This window comes from Amphiprion ocellaris, chromosome 2 (assembly GCF_022539595.1).
Source record: "Amphiprion ocellaris isolate individual 3 ecotype Okinawa chromosome 2, ASM2253959v1, whole genome shotgun sequence".
Lineage (NCBI taxonomy): Eukaryota > Metazoa > Chordata > Actinopteri > Pomacentridae > Amphiprion > Amphiprion ocellaris.
The window spans coordinates 18,484,169-18,498,185 of NC_072767.1; the positions used below are offsets into that span (position 1 = coordinate 18,484,169).

Genomic DNA, 14,017 nt, shown 5'->3' on the forward strand with positions numbered 1-14,017 from the left:
TGTCTTAATTAACTGTCATGACATCCAGGCTTTATTGAAAACTGAAGAAGGACAAGAGAAGAGTAGGATGAGAGGGGGAGGTGTGGTGCCAGGCGATATCAGCCAGGAGCCGAAATCAAGCTCCAAAACGCCATGCCTTTGTTTTATTTATGTGGGCCATTTAACAGTGAGAAGTTATTTTAGTCCTGCTGAGACAGTACACAGTCTATTATTATTTGATATAAGTCCATTTTCCACATCAAGGCAAGTTGATCTCAGCCCAGAGAAGGGAGAATCACTTGGCAAACATTGTTCGCACATCAAAAGCAAAAGGAAAAAGCCAGGCATCCGAACATAGTAGCACTTAAAAGCAGTGAGCTTAACTTAGCGCTATTTGTGCCATTTTATTTATTTATTTATTTATTTATTTATTTATACGAGAGAGACAGTGAAGTCAAGCCAGACGAGCTGATAATGTTGTTTATTCTCACACATGGTTCTCGTTGAGGTTAGCCATTGATATAGGCCAATAAACACAGAAGTCTCACAATAAAAACAGTAATATTGCATATTGCAGTCACATTTAGTTACTGTTAGCTATTTTTTTTTTGTATAAATTATTTATTATTTTGCAGAGGACTATTTTTGTTTCTCATTCACTGTTCTTTCTTCGTCTAGTCATTTCTCACCCTCCCCTTTTCTGGAATTCACCAAGATTAAGCTGATTGATTTTCTCTCCTCAATCCCTTCTTTAACTGCCCCTTCTCCGATCTCTCTGTCTCCCCAGACATATCCAGGTCCTATAACGTCAATAATGTAAATGTAATCACAGCTTCTCGTCTCATCTCTTCTTATTTTCTCGTTTCTGTTCTCTAACAAATGAAATGCTGTGTCACCATAATTGTTATGATATAAACTGTGATGTGGTGGCGGTGGCAGTGCTGGGAATACTTTAACCTCCAGGTATCCATGAGTCACATAACAACCACTAATGCCAGTCTGGAAAGCACCAAATCTTTTCCCATAAGACCATAAGGCTGGTTTCTCTTACCCTGCATCACTGGTAATATATTCTGGAACTCTTTGTGTCTTTACCAAGTACAAGTGTACATTTGTGTGTGAGTGTGTATGTAAGAGAATGTGTGAATGTGTACTCGCAAGGGGCACTCAATCCCTGTAACCATGGTTACCAGGTGGTCTGTCCTCCCATGGGTCCCTATTTGATGACAATGAAGAAAGAGAAAGGGAGAAAGGGAGGAAGAGATGGAGAGATACAGGAAGGGAGGAGGTGTGGCAGATTTTGTGCCATCTCTCTTGGTCAAGTTTAAAATGTATTTGTGCAGTGGGCTTCCTGTATATTCTCATTTCTTCTGCTGTGATAGTGAATGTTCAGTTTAATTTCCAGTTAAAATATTGTCAGTATTTGGTTCTAACCATAAACCTGCAATAAATAATAGAAATACAACAGGATATTGTACACTGCAGAACCATTTTCCCTTTATTGCCTTCCTTCCATGTATCTTCCGTCCATCATCTCTGCCTCGGCTCTGCTGGCCTCTCCCCCACTTCCCTGGGGCCAGATTCACAAAGCCTTTAGAAGCTATTTCATCTTAAAGGGAAAGGCCAGTGTTTTCCGCTGCTTAAAAATGCTGCCCCTCTGCCCGAGGACAGTTTGATCTGCATTCGTAAGCATCCACTGCTGTCCAAAGAGAGCCAGAAAGAACAATAAAAAGTCTGGCGAGGCTTCTAATCTGCACTGGTGACTATAAAAGTTATATATAAAAGTTCCCAGAGCGAGCCTTTGAACTGGATTGATCAGTGCTATAAAATGAAACTGCTTTCTTTGTACATGCATACACTGGAGAACATTAAATGAATGCAGTGTCTGACTGATGCAGCAGCTTTACCCTGGAAAACCAGGCCGAAGCATTTTCTTTCTATCGTGCTTTATTTTCACTTGTAGTCATTAGACTGTTGCAACAGCAGAGCTGATGTGCAACTAGTTATAGATATGTATTAGTACATGAATATTAGAGAAAACATCCATCCATCCATCCATTATCTATACACCGCTTAATCCTCACTAGGGTCGCGGGGGGGCTGGAGTCTATCCCAGCTGCCTCGGGTGAAGGCAGGGGACACCCTAGACAGGTCGCCAGTCTGTCGCAGGGCTACACACAAAGACAAACAAGCACTCACACATTCACACCTACGGGCAATTTAGAATAATCAATTAACCTCAGCATATTTTTGGACTGTGGGAGGAAGCCGGAGTACCCGGAGAGAACCCACGCATGCACAGGGAGAACATGCAAACTCCATGCAGAAAGATCCCGGGAAAGCCGGGACGCGAACCAGGGACCTTCTTGCTGCAAGGCGAAAGTGCTAACCACTACGCCACTGTGCAGCCCCCTTAGAGAAAACAATTCTAGTTTATTTTTTATCTACCGTGGCAAGAATGTATTTAAAGCATAGAACTGTTCACAGTGTAATATGTTCATAGATCATATTTGTTTTACCAACCAAAGCTGCTACTGGAAAGTAAGCGAAGAATAAGTGTGGGTACATTTTTTGTGTTTTACTGTCAATATACCCCATCAAAACACCTAAACCAGAAACAAACTGATCCTAACAGGTGTCTCCAAAGGCTTTGTGTCATAAAGCTCCATTGTTTTGAAATGGCATCAGTGAGCCGCACCAATGTGACATGTGCTTTATTAGAGAAACATGTAGTTTATTTTGAGTGCAGCCCACATGTACTTTATTGTTGCTGTAAATACTTGACACCACACAGTGGCTGAAAATAATCCCCAATGTCCTAGCTAGAGAGACCAAAACCATTGTCTACACCAGTCTGTAAACATGTCCATTTCTGCTATAAACCTTGACATTTTAACATGGGGGGTCTGTAGGGATCGACTCAATTTTGGCCTCAAGTGGTCATTTGAGAAACTGCAGTTTTTGTCACTTTTGCATTGGCCTAATTTTTCAGCCCCTGAAGTTGCCACTCGAAATGGCAATGAGCTGCTTTTTAAGACTAACACATTCAGTCATGAATGGGTTGGGGGTTGAAAGGCTAGGACAAGCAAAAGGTATAAGACGTGGACCAACACATTATTGGTTTTTGGTGTTTTCAAAAGATTTTTTAACAAAGACAAATATATTGAATAATGTGCTCCCAGCTTTGTCCTTAAACCCCTAACATTCTCCATTTTATGTTCATTAAAAATGTGATTAATTTTATTCAATGGACTCTTAAAATGAAAAGTGTGTGCAGGAAATAGTGACTGAACAAGTATGTGTCCTCACAGATGACAGAAAAGGTAAGAAACTAGTGTTTAGTTGTGTTCACACTTTTTGTGAAGGAGGGAACTCTTTTTGCTGCGATTTTACCTTATCTAGAAATAGTTTACATCGTTTGCATCGTGAAGCTTTGTGCTTTCACCATGTGCAGTTTGTTACCCTTGATTCGAGTGCCATTTAAAATACATCATTCCAGCTGGTGAGTGTTGAAGGATAACAGTCAGAGATGGAAAATGCTCTCCAAGTCTCCAACCTGCTCCTTCTAGCTATCTTGTATTATGAATGTTGCACTTTCTGGACTAGAAATAACACGACCAAGGAAGATAATCCAGGCAGAAATTTAGCAATGTTTCCCCCAAAACAAATTTAGCAAAACTAATAGGATGTAAATGTATTTTGAAACATAATTGAGACCTCCTTGTTATTTATCGTCTAGCCGGTATTTCTCTTTTAACTTCTAGTCCTTTCCTACTCTCAGTTCCTTGGTTGTGTTTTGTTTATGTTGCTCAGGTTTCACAGCTTGAGACTTCAGCTGCTACACGCATACATGAGCACATATAGAATGATAAGAGGTAGCAGTAGGTGTAGTGAAAAGGAGAGATGATCATAAATGATATGCTCTCACGCTGTGTGTGTGTGTGTGTGTGTGTGTGTGTGTGTGTGTGTGTGTGTGTGTGTTCAGCATGTGGCAGTGGTTCATAAGCAGTGGAGTTAAATGATAGATCCTTAGGGTGGGAGATGCGGCTCATTAAAGAATTATACATTCACTTTGCTCTTGCTTTGTCTTTCTCAGTCAAAGTGAAAAAAACGCTCTCGTCTTTGTTCAACATGCCCAGAGAGAAATAAAAGAAGTGAACTTTACATGAGATGCCGCACATCGCAGAATTCCTACTTATTAGCAATGTGTATGGTCGACTCCTTACACACAAGCTATCAACACACCCATCACCTCTATCAGGCATCTCCTCTATTGGCTGTCATGTCCTACTGGTTGCCTGTCTGCTTGTCTATCAACCTGTCTGTTTGTCTATTTCCTGCTTGCCCGTCTCCCTGTCTGACCCACTGCTTGTCTCTCCACCTCAGTGGGTTTGTTCATGCAACTCTGATTAGACATCATCTGTTTATTAGTCCTCTCCTCTGCAGAGATGTTGTTATTCCCTTACTTGACCTTTTGAGAGAAGCCTGCTGCCCTTGCTTTGTTTAGCTGCACCTCCAACAACACCCTCACTGGCTGCTGTTGATGTTCAGCCTTCAAAGACTCATCTCTTCTCTGTTCACTCTTTCATCTCCCTCCAATCACAGTCAGTCCCTCGCTGCATTCACGGTTCCGTCTTCATCTTGTTTTTTTTTTTTCTTTTCCTGCATGTTTCCTCCCAATGTTTTATGATTCCTCTTGAGGCTACGATTAACCTGGGTGAGTGTGACCTTCAGAAGACATTCCACTGCAAGTCAAAGCGGAAACTGCTATTATAATCCACATTATGTGACAACAAGCGCTAACCATTAACCTGGATGACACTTCATAGCACTTGGTGTTACTGCAGAGTTAATATTGGAGAAATGGAGAAGATGGTGGAGATGCAAACCCAAAAATTTGACAGGCTGTTGTCCATAATCACTGAAAAAATACACAAGTTTGTAATTTAATACTAGTTTTGGGGAGATAAGCCTGTTGATTAATTTGAAACAGAAAAAATAATGTGTTAAAAGAAATGACGCGTTTAATCGCACCTTTCTCAGTTCCCTAATTTCTGGCACACCAATAACACTGATGCACACTCCAGCCCATTAGGGGGCAGTAATGAACCTAAACTCTGTATGCTAGTCGTTAAGAAGTTGTACAGGACGCACTGAGTGATGTCAGCACAAGAATTTTCTTTTAAAGATCTTCCCGATGGCAGCTTGGATAAAAGCGTGGTTGTGTGCAAATTGAGCGACAAAGAGTTTTCTTATCACCACAGCACTTCAAGCCAACGGTATCACCTCAGTGTAAAACATGTTGCTGTTAGCACCAGGGCTAACGTTAGCTACAACAGTCCTGGTACCAGCAAACGGTGTAGCCATCCCATAATAGACCACTTTTCAAAGAACTGAAAGTGCTTGACTTTACAAAGACTCTTAAAATGTTGACTATAGTCGCTATAGTTGCACTTTGAGTTTGCAGTGATCGGTGAATGTAGTAGACAGATGAAAAATGCAGATAAATATAAATGAAACAAACATTTTTGCTGTTTAAGTTCATGTGTATGTCTATTCATCAATTCAGTCATCAACCAAATTTTATTTGAATTGAAAAACTTTGCTTATTGTGTCAAATATTGCTATTTGACAAAAATGTGATTAATCGCAATTAATCAATTAATTAGATACATTTTTTTAATTGCGTCCCACCACTAATTGTAATATAGACATCACAATTATCCATCCATAGTAAATCCAGCAAACTTTAGATCATCTGCTCCATTGCAGGGCTTTAATATACAGTATGTTATGTTGTAGTAAACAGAACACAGAGCAAAGAAACCATTCGGTATCATTCAGAATACCTTCTTTTCGGTCAATTGTATTTTAAAGTAAATACATCAGTCAGATTTGTTGAAACTGTACTTTCGGGTTTTGATTGAGTAGCTAAGCTTGATTGATTATTCACTACTAGAACTAAGAAATGATAGACTTGAAGAAGTCCTTGAAGAAACATATTAAAATTTCACCCCTAATAAATAAGACTGTCTGAGTCAGTTTACATTGACTGACTCCTCACTGAAATATTTCAACAACTGTTCGATGGGTTGCAGGAACATTTTGTACAGATATTCATGAATCCTGACTTTGGTGACCCTGAGGTAGAGCCACCAGCAGGTCAAATTTTCACTTATTCTGTGAAAAATCTGAACATCTACTTGATGGAGTGACAAATTTGGCAAAGACATCCATAGTTACCAGACATGTGTTTTCATGACACTGGTGATTCCTTGACTTTTTCTATGGTAACATTTGGGGTTTTTAAAGAATCTAAAATAACTAATCTAATCTTTGCCCTTTTGCTTCATATAGTCTATCTTTCGGTGTGTGATCTTGGATAAACAGTTCAGCTCAGTCAACACTAACTTTTCTCAGTTAAGAATTTAGACAAATTAAACCCTATCTGTCGCCGAAAGACTTGAATATTAATGCCATTTTTACCTCTGATTATACTATTGTAATTCTTTGGATGTGGGTGTAGAGCAGTTGTCTCTTCAGTGCCTGCAGCTGGTGCAAAAAACAGCTGCTCGTCTTTTAATAGAAATGAAACACCAGTATTTCCCTCTTTCACTTTTGTTTCTTCTCTCTGTTTCAGGATTTAAGATAAGTTTGTTTTTTAAATTTTCACATGGGTTAACACCACCTTATCTAGCAAAACTTGCAATGTCATATCGTCAACCAAGCAGATGTGGTGGATGTTCTGAGATACAGGCTGCACAGTGGTTTGTTGGTTAGCATTGTCGCCTTGCAGCTAGAAAATCCTCGGTTTGTGTCCCAGCCTGGCCCTGGAATCTTTCTGCATGGAGTTTGCATGATCTCAGTGTGCATATGTGGGTTTTCTCTGGGTTCTCCGGCTTCCTCCCACAGTCCAAAAACATGCTGAGGTTAAGTGGTGATTCTAAACTGTCCGTAGGTGTGAATTTGAGTGTGATTGTCTCTATATGTAGCCCTGTGATAGACTGGTGACCTGTCCAGGGTGTCCCCTGCCTTCACCCTAAGTCAGCTGGATAGACTACAACCCACCATGACCCTAATGAGGATTAACTGGTGTATAGATAACGAATGGATGGATGAATATCTGTTTGGTGACCCCTTTCCTTTTCATGTAGTGTAAGCAACGGGTCCAAATTTGCTTCATGACCTGCGATGCTTAGCATCTGCTGGAATTTGTATTTTCTTGCTAGATAAAATTGTTCACACAACTAACCTTAGCTTAATGAAGATTGTGAACATGGTGAAATCCTACCTGCTAAACACCAGCATTTTAACATTGGTACTGTAAGCATGCTAGCTCTGCATTAGCATTTAGTGTCTAAAACAGTCTCACAGAGCCACTAGCAGGCTGTGGTCTTAATGGAAATAGTCAGTTCTCTAACTTTCTTTTAGTTTTTGTGCTTTCTGGCTTGATGTATTTCTTTGTCAAATTATCAGCACATAAAATGTCGGTTATCTCTCCATATCATGCCTATGCATAAGGACTTATCATCTGTTCTGACCACTGACTTATCAGAAAGCTACACGAATGACATCAGTAACCTTCTGTAATGTGAATAAGTGCATGTGGAGATTTCTCCTTCGAAACGTACAAAATGCAGTTTCTAACATTTCACAGGGTTTGTTTTAAACCAAACCATGATTTTTAGCCTATCCAAGTAGCTTTGGTGCCTAAACTTATCCAAAAAGCAGGTCAAAAAACAATACTATAACAATAGTTAAAGATATGACTCAAACTTAAGTCTCCTTGCTAAAAATCCCCTGACTTTGGCCACCAGCATCCCCCAAAACTCCAAATGTAGACTTTCATTCTTGTTTGTAAGTGCAAAATCACAGCTCCAGTGAGTGAGACGATAACAAAGCGCCTTCAATAGGATGATAACTTCCTACAGAACCTACTGTGGTGGAAGATGACCCTACTATATGTACAGGAATGATGCGCAATGATCACATTTGGCATAATAACATTCAAAATGGGTGTTTCAGTTGGAAAATCGACATGACATGAACTCTCTCAACATAAAACCCAACAATTAATGCCGTATCGTATGCAAATTTAACATGGATGAACATCTCTGAGATGTCCCCTTAAAAGTATTTATTGTGTAGAGTAGTTAGAGCTCCCTAAAGTTATCATTTTTGTCACATACTACCATCCAATACAGCACAGTAAAGGCTTACTAAATTGCTTAAAAGTGTTATGGCAATTTTAGCATCTATAGATTCCCATCAGCATGAGTAAATTAAACACGCATGCCGATTTCATTAAACTCTTTTTTAAAGTCAATAAATGACAAGAAGACAGCAGTGAATAATATTGAATAATAATAGAAAATTAGAATCTCATTACTTTTACTGCCAGGTGCAGCACATACAATGTGTACAGAAAGCAGTCAGTGTCACAGGTGATACGACGTATTATTACTGTTTATTTACTATGAAGTTCACTGTGCATTGTCTCCTTTCTGTCGTTGTCTACTTTTATATTTTGCTAACGTTATATAATTTGATTCTGATAAGCACTTGCTGAGGGTATAATCTTCAGCTACCTTCTTCCATGCTCTTTCTGCTCTGTGTGTGGTATGTGTGATCATGTGCTTGTGTGTGTGTGTGTGTGTGGGCGCGCATGTGTGTGTGTTTCCTCCCTGGGGAACTGAGGCTGAAGTAATGAAATGCTCATTACTGATTCAGCTGGAAATGCTTGGGATACATTTACACGCCTACACACACACACACACACACACACACACACACACACACACCAGCTATCCAGACCCTTTTCAAGGTCACCTCGCATCATTTGCCTGTGTGTGTCGGTGCGTATGTGTGTGTGTGTGAATGAATGTGTGCTGTATACTCAAACTGAGGAGCAACAAGATGGGCCATAATTGGGGTCTAAATTGACAGTTCTGTACTATACACCGTAGGCGTCTGATATCAGACACGATCATTAATGCACTTCGTCTTTCTCATTCTCTGTTTCACACACACACACACACACACCTCACACACATGCATATTCACCTTTGCTGTCAGTTCACTTTTCAGCTTTCACTCATCAGATCGTGCCTCGCTGACAGCCTCTCCATCCACACGGACAAACACGCACACATTTGATCGACCTGAGGTTGCCGTCTGCAGCGAGACAAGACAGTACAAATGCTCTTCGTCTTTGTCTAACACATCCAAATGCATTCAATGAGCTCTGCTTTACACACAGGTCAGGCTGATCAAAGCATAACTAACGTGTTTCTGTGACGCACACTGTGTTTGTGGGCACACACATGCAGCACATACACAGCACTGTCTGCTGTTATTAGGAAGAAGCTGTGTTGTCAGGAGGGTTTTGTTTCAGATGGCTGACTGGAGGAATGCATGAAAGAGAATTAAACACAGATATGCTGATGTTTGGTTATTGGCTTTTCTGGAATGGATGCTTTGGTTTTATGCCAAACAGGCAGGAATGCTAAAGTCTGAACAATACAAAGGACTGAAAAACCACAGATGCATTGTTGCATCATTTTGAAGCACATTTTATCTCTACAATTCAAAAAATCTAATAAAACATGTGGACAGATGGGCACTTGATGAAAGTTTGCATGTCGCCATCCTAAACTGCATAAAACAACTAACTTATTAAATGTATGATTTTCAGTGTTTTAAATGATTATTTTGTCCTGTTTACAATGCATATTTTATTTAAAAGCCATTTCAGGTTCCAGCTTTGAAGTAAGACAAAGTCAGAATGTCTCCTTTGGACTTGGACAAACAAAAACAAGCAAACATGCATATTGTAAAAAGCTAAATGCTTTTTGTTAAAATCTATTTTGATATTTCTATAGTCTGGCCATGGCTGTTTTCTTGCTTGTCTAAAAGTGTTGTGCAGCTTTAGTGATTCTCTTTAATGTACATCCAATGATCCTCTTACACAGAGTGGGATGGATGCACCTAGACAGCCATGATTTTCAAAGTTAGCCTTCTACAGTGAATAATGCAGTGTGACTGTGTAAAAACAAGCAGGACTGCCGACTAGTTATACTGGTGGCATAAGGCCATTAGGCATAGAATGCTTAATTTGTATGTCATGTAGCTATTGTGTATTTTACCTGAGGGTGGAGGGGGAGTCCAGAAACAGAGTCAAGCTGGCATTTGTCCTACTGATGATTTAACTGTATGACACTGAGAGGGCAGTCATACCATAAATAGAAACTTCAAGCTTTCTTTTACTAATTTCACCCATTGCCTTTTCTATCACACACATATTTTTACCAAATCCTGAATATTAGTCTGTTGATCATGTTGTGTGGACATAAATCTGTGTACTCAGTCTCATTGTGTGGACCACCTGGCTTTTAGTACATACCAAAAACCCTGTCACATAAATAATTACATTTTAGATTGACGACTTGGTTTACGCCAGGATTGGGTTAGGGTTGGTCCAGTATTGGTTACGGTTAGTGTTGGGGTAAATCTGCAGGAAGTGAATGTTAGTCAATACAAGGTCCTCTGAAGTAGTGGAAACGCAGTGCCTGTTTGTGTGTGTGAGATGCACTAAACGCTTGGCAGCCAGTCTGTTTCCTGTGGGTCACCACAACTCTGATTTATGGCTCTGCTCCACCTGCTTGGCACCCTTACTGTCACCCCTGGGTGAACACTTCACTTGAATCCAATTCCATTTTATCTTATTATTTTGGAAAAGTATCTAAATTACAAGCCGATGGTGAGGAGGGCGTATTTATTTGCTTGGAAAGGAGCAGACGATGAATCACTGCCTTCGTGTTTTCACCAGCCTTCCTCTTCAGCCACTGCTACAGTACATGGTGACCATTTGTGTCCCTCCTTGTAAGCTGTCAGCTCAGCTCCTGTGGGGATGCAAACTGTGCATGAATGGAGCTGGTAGCTGTTCATATGCTGGACGGCAGGAACAAGGCTGGAACTTCTGGCTGATCTGCGATAGCACTGACCTGGATCCTGCAATTCACTGACAGGATCCTTCAAATGTCACTCCTGAATTCTTATTATTTCTCTCACACACACACACGCACACACACGCACGCACGCACGCACGCACGCACGCACGCACGCACGCACACACGCACACACACGCCCTCACTCATTGCTCATTGCAGCAAAGGTTAAACTACCCCATGAGTGGTATTGTTCATCACTCATCTCTTGCTGTGTGTGTCTGCGTGTGTGCACGTATTTCCAGCCAATCTGCCATATGTGACATGTTCGGGATTGTTGCTAAGAGACAAACATGCCGAAGGGCATGTAGGAGGAGCCAGCGTGTTGCGACCCGCTTCAGAAGACACATGCACACACACAAACACACAGGAGGACGTGCATATGTGCATACAAAGCAACCGTGGTGACGCAGACTTTATCAATTCAGTCTAACTGTGAAACTGAATGACGGAAATGTTTTAAGTTTTGTTGACATTTCACTGACTAAACAATCTATAGTTTGATCTGTTGTTTAAATGAAAGCTAATATGTTGATATTGGAATTGATTGTTAACTGAAGTGATCAGTAGTTGCTGCTCTGCTGTATTAGTGACAGTGGCAGTGTTTATGGAGTGTATCAACTCAGCTCATAGTCCTCACTTGGACTGTGTTTTTCTTTAGTCAGCGGGGGGAAAGTATTCAGATTGTTCAAATCTTTCTTGTCCGTGTTACTTTAACACCTAGACATTGCTCCAGAGCAGTCCCTCTTGGCAACATCACTCCCCAATGGTGTGGCCTTCCTCAGGAGAACATTGTGCTCCACTACACCCCCAAAACTGCTCACACACAGCTCGAGGAACACAAGACAGAGGCCAAAGTGTTGGCCCCGACTTGAAACTCCCCACATATGAATCTAATCAAGAATCTGCAAGATCTAGTAAAAGCCTGACCCAGCAACACACAGCACCCAGAAGCCAGTGTCCTGAGCCTGACACCACCAGACACCACCTTGACGTGTTACATGTTCTTCGGGAAAATGATTTTTCCCCTATTCTCATTTGCACACGCTCAGTGTAAGAGCAAAGGAAGTTCAGTTAACAGATACTGTGCTAAAATTGGCACAAGTAGGCCCAGCTACACTTATCTTTGTGGAGAATCAGTCACAATACGACCCAGTTCTGTTCCCTAAACAGGTTCAAACCAGATGTGACTCAAGGTTTTCAGTTCTGATGGGAACAGATGGACACAAAACAGACCACACACACAGACACACACACATTCACACACACACACACACACACACACACACACACACACACACTTGCACAGCTATGAACCCAGTGTCCCACATTGCTCCATGCTATTTGTCAAGAGCACACAATAAAGGACAGATGCCTGCTCTGAGTAAATCATCTAAATCATCAGCACAGACGCAGGCAAAAACAAAAACACATCACGCGTCTTGCATACTGTTTTATTTTTTTACAATTTTTTTAAATGTGGGAGAGTATCGATGTCTGTTTTGAATTTCTCATGTTTTGTTTGTGCATCCATGTGTTTATATATATATATAAAGGTGTCTTCCCGCTGTCTTTTTATATGTCATATTGTGAGATCTAATATTTGTGTGAGTGTGTGAATATTAACAAAATCACCTCATTCCTGAGCAACTGAAAGAGCCTCTTTGTCTATTGTACTGCAGGACAATGTGCATTGTAAGAGACTGAATCAGATTTCTTCCCAGGCAGGTGTGTATGTGTGTTTGTGCCAAGATATCAGAGAAAAAGAGCATGTTGTGACTGAATGTTTTTGTGATCGTGCAGGTACAAGAACGTCTGTGGCTGATGAGTGTTACTTGTGTGTGTGTGTGTGTTTTGCCGGCAGCTCAGTCTGTCTCCCTGGTGTCCTAATCCATTCATTTACCTGATTTTCTCCCAGGAGGAGCCTGCATGTGAAAGCGTTAAAGCAGCTGGTTAAGTCCAGCCGCACTCCCAATAAATGAAGCAACGTTTCGCACATCTGTGCGCGTTTGAGTGTGTTTATGTGTGTAAGGTAACAGCAATCACACTGTGCGAAGCTGTGGGTGGGTGGGGTGAAATCCATAAATCTTTCAGGTCTAAACAACAACAAAACAGCCATAAATAATGCAAGATTTTGTGCAATCATAAGGCTAAAAACAGGAAGAGGAATTATTTCCACAAATCTTCCCTCTTAATTTTGTTTTTTGTTGCAAAGGCCCAAACATATTTTTGTTCCTTTAATTGATCTTTTCAGACATCTTCAGTCTGTTAACTAAGGGCACAAAGCTGATTCTATGCTATGTCATTTTGTGTACTGTTGTAAAACTGTATATTATCATATTTTGGCATCTGTTCAGGTGATGAGACCGGTGATGCACCCAGCGGTCGCAGTCCAGGAACCAAGGACGTGGCTCCTCCTCCTCGACGCCCAGTTCCCCCTCAGCACCTCTCACCTCCCCAGGTAGGCATAAAGTTTATGACCACAGTTCAGACAATAAGTAAACATCACAGATTTCCCCAAGAAATTGGTTAGCAGACGTGGCAGTAGCTCTTTCCGCATTTTAAACACTCCGAATGCAATCAAAGTGTCTTTCAGCGTGAGAATGGCTTCAAGCAGGTATGTGAATGAGAATGCATGAGGCAGCAGACGAGAGGCAAATCCCACACATTAACACACATGAGTGCGCAGAGAAGAGGCTTATTTGAAAAGATCATTTTTTGACAACCGTATCGATTTTTTGCCGACTTCCATGCAGCATTTGGGACGGATCTTTGGTTAGTGTAGCTGATTCTGCAGCCTGAATCTCTGACTGTTTTCCAATACTTTTCAGTTTATTTCACACCCCCGCTTCTTTCCACAACATTGCAATGAGCTGCTCTGATTAATTACTGAGAAGTCAGTGTACAGCGTGATCGATTAGTCCATCACCTGCTGAGCTCTATCAGACAGATACTGATGCAACGTGATATCAATATAGCTCCGAGATGACAGTTTAAAAAGTTGCCTCACTCATTAAATTCTGTGTGCGCTA

General features: G+C 40.9%; 1 protein-coding gene across 2 annotated transcripts in view; it reads left to right on the plus strand.

The window, feature by feature from the left end:
- LOC111567448 (glypican-5-like) overlaps positions 1-14,017 on the plus strand; it is a 66,716-nt gene that overhangs the window by 48,236 nt on the left and 4,463 nt on the right. For both annotated transcript variants that reach the window (XM_023268588.3, XM_023268587.3), the window contains exon 10: positions 13,343-13,446. In XM_023268588.3, coding sequence (XP_023124356.2) covers positions 13,343-13,446 — 104 coding nt within the window. The remainder of the gene's footprint in view (positions 1-13,342; positions 13,447-14,017) is intronic.